We start from the raw sequence: 6,257 nt of genomic DNA, 5'->3' as shown, positions 1-6,257 counted from the left end.
GGCAGGCGCGCGCCGGGGAGGTGCGGGAACACGTGATCAGCTGAAGCCCCGCCCCCCTTTGACGCCGCGTTGCGCCTCGACGCAGGCCCAACCCAAATGGGAGGGAGGAGCGAAAAGACGTAGGGGGGTGTTGGGGCGGGCATGCGTTATCACGTGGGACAAGCCTGAGTGTTTGCGTGCATAGTCACGTGACTTCGGCACCTTTCCCTCCGCTTTCGATAGGTTACTCTATCATGTGACAATGGCGAATTTCGCAGTTTCCTTCGCCATCTGACAAGAACTTTTGGCGCCTTCCCTTTGCCGTATTGGGAGTCCTCCATCACGTGACGGGGTCACGCTCTGGTTTTTTGCTAAGGCGGTTTTTGAGCGGCCATTACCACGTGATACAAGGCAAGCGTGAGAGGCGGAGCCTCCCCACGGCTGCGGCATTTCGCGCCTGCGCGTCCGCCATCTTACGCCCGTTGCCCTGAGTACGTTAGCGGAAATGGCTCTGAGAGGCTTCGACGCATGTGTACCTTAGTGGCGGTATGTTGGCCGGAGACTTTCGTGCTACAGTGGAGGTGGCTATGCTTCCCGCATCTCTCTTGAGAGGCACAGAAGGTCAGAGATACGTGCGAGGAACGGCCAGGTCCAGTGTCTCCTCGTTGCTGTCCCTTCATCCCGGGACCGGCGCCAATGTGCGCGCGCGTTCTTTCGTCCCACGGACCTGCCTTGGTGTAGCCTCCCCGGGCCGTAGCTTCCGAAGGCTACAGCCGACCTGGTCGGGATTCTCCAGCCCGCTTTCCCCTTTCCCGATTGACAGATGGAGAAACTGAGGCCCAGGCCAAAAAATATCACACTAGAGGGCTCACGGCCAGTTCCTGGGAAAGTTGGGGCTGGGACTCTACATACGCTCGGCCAGCAACAGCGCGGAGCTCCGAAGTAAAGGCGCCCGTGATCGAGTGCCTTGTCCTTAAAAGCGTGGTGTCCTTGAATGCTCCCAGGCGCCTTATGAGGTCCCCGATGTGCAGTCTGTGCTTAAACTAAACCCCACGCTCTGCCAGGGTCGGGTTGGCCATCCGCAGGCGTAGTTGCTAGGGAGGTTTGACAGATGCCCGCCTGTTGATTCAAATGTTCCCAGGATTTGGAGCAAGAAGAGCAAGGAAGGCCGGGCGCGGTGGCTCACCCTTGTAATCCCAGCACTTTGGGAGGCGGAGGCAGGCGGATCACGACGTCAGGAGATCAAGACCGTCCTGGCTAACACGGTGAAACCCTGTGTCTACTGAAAACACAAAAAATTAGCCGGGCGTGGTGGCGGGCGCCATTAGTCCGAGCTACCCGGGAGGCTGAGGCAGCAGAATGGCGTGAACCAGGGACGCGGAGCTTGCAGTGAGTGCACTCCAGCCTGGGCAACAGAGCGAGACTCTGTCTGAAAAAAAAAAAAAGAAAAGCAAGGAGGTGTTGAAAGTGGGTTTCCTGGCTGGGCGTGGTGGCTCATGCTTGTAATCCCAGCACTTTGGGAGGCAGAGGTGGGCGGATCACTTGAGGTCAGAAGTTCAAGACCAGCCTGGCCAACATTGTGAAACACCGTCTCCACTAAAAATACGAAAATTAGTGTGGTGGCAGGCGCCTGTAATCCCAGCTAATTGGGAGGCTGAGGCAGGAGAATCGCTTGAACCCAGGAGGCAGAGGTTGCAGTGAGCCGAGATTGCACCAGGAGACTCCATCTCAAAAAAAAAAAAAAAAAAAGAGAAGAGAAAAAAAAAAAAAAAAAAAAAAGCCAGGCACAGCGGCACACGATTGTAATCCCAGCTACTCGGGAGCCTGAAGCAGGAGAATCGCTTGAACCAGGGAGGCAGAGGTTGCAGTGAGCAGAGATCTCACCACTGCACTCGAGCCTGGGTGACAGAGTGAGACTCCTCAAAACAAAACAAAGCAAAGCAAAGCAAACAAACAAAAACAAACAAACAAAAACAACCAACCAAACAAAAGCCTTATCTTCCAATCTCTTAACCAAGCCCTGACCCAGACCTGTCCTTTTGTGTTTATTTATTACCATACGATAGGAACATACGGCCCTATCCTTAACCCCAACCCTGACCTACTCTTCCAATGCTGACCCCAGACCTGAACTCAAACTTTGAATATGACCCTGGCTCCAACCTCAAACCCAACCCTAAATTCCATCTGAACCCCATTTGAACCCTGCCCATGACCTGAACCTCGATGGCAAATCTGATTCACTGTTTAACACTTTGACTCAACCCTTGACTTCATTCCCAAGCCCTGTTCCTTAATCTGGACCCCAACTCCAACTCAACCTTGACCCTCCCTAAACTTAATCTGAATCCTGACTCCAACCCTTAACCTCAGTCTTGACCCTTGAGACTCAATCTACCCTAATCCCTGACCCAGACCTTAAATGTGCCCCTGTTTGTATTCTTCCAGGGAGCAGATGGGGCTCAGGGGCGCCGGGGACCCCCAGGCCTCTTTGGGCAGAAAGGAGATGATGGAGTCAGAGGCTTTGTGGGGGTGATTGGCCCTCCTGGACTACAGGTGGGTATCTGGGTTTGGGGGTGGCACCTCTGACTCTGCCTACCTGGTGCCCCAATCTTGGTTCTTCGTTCCACAGGGGCTGCCAGGCCCTCCTGGAGAGAAAGGGGAGGTCGGAGACGTCGGGTCCATGGTATGCGCTCCCAGAGGAAGGTGGGAGCGGGAGGATGGTGGGGTTATAGGGTGGGGGCAGGCATTAGATTCATTTGAGGGACATTGTCATTTTAAGGGCCCTGAGGGTCACAAGCATCGAGAGTGGTATCTGTGGTCACTGTGGCCTTTTGAGGGGGAGCTGTGGTCACTGGATACTAATACTGACCTTCCACAGGGTCCCCATGGAGCTCCAGGTCCTCGGGGTCCCCAAGGTCCCAGTGGATCAGAGGTGAGAACTCTTGGGGGGCCAGGATGGCTCAGAAATGGGGACACCCATTTCCTAAGAAGAGGATGTTGGGATTCCACTGTCCCACTCCTACCCCTTGCTGTCTCTCCAGGGCACTCCAGGACTGCCTGGAGGAGTTGGTCAGCCAGGCGCTGTAGGTGAGAAGGTGAGTGAGGGAAGGCAGGGGCTGCACGGGGGGAAGAGATGAATCTAGTCCTATTGGGCAGGGACATTCTGGGGAGCCCCTCCCTGTCTGCTAGGATGGGACCTTTCCCCACTCTCACTTTGCCTCCTGCAGGGTGAGCCAGGGGAGGCTGGAGACCCAGGGCCTCCAGGAGCCCCAGGCATCCCGGTGAGTGACTGTGTGATGTGGTCCCTGCACCCAACTCAGGGAACCCCTGACCCCTGGGCATCTTGGGCCACTTTGACCTCTGGGCAGTCCAAGGTCATCCATTCACCCCTGTCCTATCGCCATCCCTGACTACCTTGAGGAAGGACACCTGGAAGGTCTCAGATAGGGCTGCTATATACAGTTCTGCAGGTTGCACACTGCACAAGACTGCATGGCCCAGGAGATAGGTGAGGGCTCAAATCTAAGTCATGAGTCCTGACTTGAGGATGAGTTGCCCTGAGGGAGCCCCTCTTCTAATTTGCTCAAGAACAGCACATGGGCTAGGCCGACCTTGCACATGACCAGTGGGCACCTAGACCGTCCAGATCTTTCACTGTCATAAGTCCCAGCTCCTTCTGACCTTTGACCCTTGGACAACCTAGGCTACTCTGAACCCTGACCCCAGAAAAGTCCCAGACCACCCCAATGCCTGAATCCAAGTATGCCAATCCTTGATGCCTGGAGAGTCCAGACCACTCTGACCTCCGACCTCTTTCTGTAAAGGGGCCCAAGGGAGACATTGGTGAAAAGGGGGACTCAGGCCCATCTGGAGCTGCTGGACCCCCAGGCAAGAAAGGTCCCCCTGGAGAGGATGGAGCCAAAGGGAATGTGGTGAGTCCTGGGGGGAAGTGGGGGCAGACATGGGAGGGGACACTTGAGTGTACTTGAAGCCCTCCCAAACTTTTTTTTTTTGAAATGGAGTCTTGCTCTGTCACCGGTTGGAGTGCAGTGGCATGATCTCAGCTCACTGCACCCTCTGCCTTAGGGGTTCAAGTGACTCTTCTGCCTCAGCCTCCCGAGTAGCTGGGACTACAGACACGCACCACCACACCTAGCTAATTTTTGTATTTTTAGTAGAGATGGGCTTTCACCATGTTGGCCAGGATAGTCTCGATCTCATGACCTCGTGATCTGCCTGCCTCGGCCTCCCAAAGTGCTGGGATTACAGGCGTGAGCCAGTAAGCCCGGCCGAAGCTCTCCCAAACTTCTAGCCAGAGATTGCATCCTCTAATTTACTGATCTCATGAGCAACCCCCAGAACATGGATGAATGAATTAATGGGTGGATGGATGGATGAATGAATGAGTGGATGAATGGATGAATGAGTGAATTAATGAAAGGACAAGTGAATAATTCAGTGGATGGATGAATACGTGAGTGAATAAATGGATGAATAAATGAGTGAATGAATGGATGAACGAGTGAATGAATGGGTGAATGAGTGAATTAATTAATGGAAAAATGAATAAATCAGTGAATATATGTATATGTGAATGAATAAATGTGTACGAATAAATGAGTGAATGAATGAATGAATGAGTAAATTAATGGATGAGTAAGTAAATTAATAGATGCATGAATGTGAATGAATGGATGAATGAATGAGTGGCCAAATGGACAAACGAGTAAGTGAATGAGTGAATGGATGCAAGAATGAATGGATAGATCCACAAGTGAACAAATGACTGAAGAGATGAGTATGAATGAATGGATACATCCATAGGTGAACAAAATGACTGAAGAGATGAGTGAATGAATGAATGGATAGATGGATGAGTGAATTAGTGAATAAATGTGTGAATGAAACATAAACGTGCAGTGGTTATACATCATTGAATGGCATGAAAGTTGGTTTCACAGCAGATCATTCTAACGTTGTTGTAAAGGTTAAGGTTGAATTGGGTCAGATTTGGGGTGGATGTGGGATTTGGCCTTGAGGCGAAGGTTGAGGCCCTTCTGCCACCACAGTAGGGTTTGGGGCGGGTGGAGGTAAGGAAGGGGCTTTAGCATCTGTGGGACCTCGACTTGAATTGCATTGTTTGGAGTGTCCCTTCTCTGAGTGTGTGAATGGCTGGATGAATGGATGGATGGATGGATGGATGGATGGATGGATGGATGGATGGATGGATGGATGGATGAATGGTTGGATGAATGAATGAATAGACAAATGAATGGCCAGTTTTCTCTGTGAGACCCGAGCTGGGAGGCTGTGAGGAGGCGGCAGTGAGATCATGCGTGCAGCATTCCTAGCTCAGCGCCTGCACCCATGAAACACGAGAATGTTCGCTCTACCAAGCCAGGATTTTATGTTTTGTTCACTAATGTGTCCCCAGAAACCAAACTGTTCCTGGATACAGTCGATCTGTTCCATAAATGCATGATTGCTCTACAATTCAGAGATGTGATTATTAATCATTCTGTGTTCCAGGGACCCACGGGGCTCCCCGGAGATCTAGGGCCCCCAGGAGACCCTGGAGTTTCAGTGAGTGTGACCCCCTCCCCAATCCTGGCATATTTCCTAATTCTGTCCCCATTTCCCCACCCCCACAGACCTGGACCCTGACAGTGGAACCAATAACCTTCTTTTGCCTCCCAGCCCACCCCATTTCTCACATACTCTCATCACCCCTCCCAACTCTCTCTTCCGCCTCTGCAGGGCATAGATGGTTCCCCAGGGGAGAAGGGAGACCCTGGTGATGTTGGGGGACCGGTGAGTGGGAAAACAGAGGGTGTGGTGCTGAGAGTGGTGGTTGGGGAGCTAATGAGTGAGCAAATTGGGGGGCAGGGGAGTGAGCTGGTGGGGTACCCAAGGTCCCTGCAGATGCTTCTGCTTCATCTCTCTGGGGACCCCCAGGAATGTGAACAGCTTGAGGGAGTAGGTGGGAGGTGGGAGTGCCTGGTGCTGGGGTGATGCTTGGGGAAGGCTGTCCTCTGGTCCTAGGCATCCTAAAACAGTCAGGCTCAAACAACGTTAGCTGAGACCACAACTGGTGTCCTTGTCTCCTCCAGGGTCCGCCTGGTGCTTCTGGGGAACCTGGCGCCCCCGGGCCCCCTGGCAAGAGGGTGAGTGATAAGCCACCTCCTGGATCCTCAGCTTACCTACAGTCCCCACTCACCTTACAGCCCCCACTCATCCCACAGACCCCAACTCACCCACAGCCCCCACTCACCCCA

General features: G+C 53.0%; 1 protein-coding gene across 1 annotated transcript in view; it reads left to right on the top strand.

Moving 5' to 3' along the window:
* COL5A3 (collagen, type V, alpha 3) overlaps positions 1-6,257 on the top strand; it is a 63,774-nt gene that overhangs the window by 48,348 nt on the left and 9,169 nt on the right. Inside the window, exons 42-50 of the mRNA XM_011994966.1 lie at positions 2,428-2,535; positions 2,612-2,665; positions 2,861-2,914; positions 3,024-3,077; positions 3,210-3,263; positions 3,807-3,914; positions 5,512-5,565; positions 5,740-5,793; positions 6,093-6,146. Coding sequence (XP_011850356.1) covers positions 2,428-2,535; positions 2,612-2,665; positions 2,861-2,914; positions 3,024-3,077; positions 3,210-3,263; positions 3,807-3,914; positions 5,512-5,565; positions 5,740-5,793; positions 6,093-6,146 — 594 coding nt within the window. The remainder of the gene's footprint in view (positions 1-2,427; positions 2,536-2,611; positions 2,666-2,860; positions 2,915-3,023; positions 3,078-3,209; positions 3,264-3,806; positions 3,915-5,511; positions 5,566-5,739; positions 5,794-6,092; positions 6,147-6,257) is intronic.

The sequence above is a fragment of the Mandrillus leucophaeus genome, unplaced genomic scaffold (genome assembly GCF_000951045.1).
Source record: "Mandrillus leucophaeus isolate KB7577 unplaced genomic scaffold, Mleu.le_1.0 Scaffold112, whole genome shotgun sequence".
Taxonomy (NCBI): Eukaryota; Metazoa; Chordata; class Mammalia; order Primates; family Cercopithecidae; genus Mandrillus; species Mandrillus leucophaeus.
This window is presented reverse-complemented; position numbering and strand designations above follow the sequence as displayed.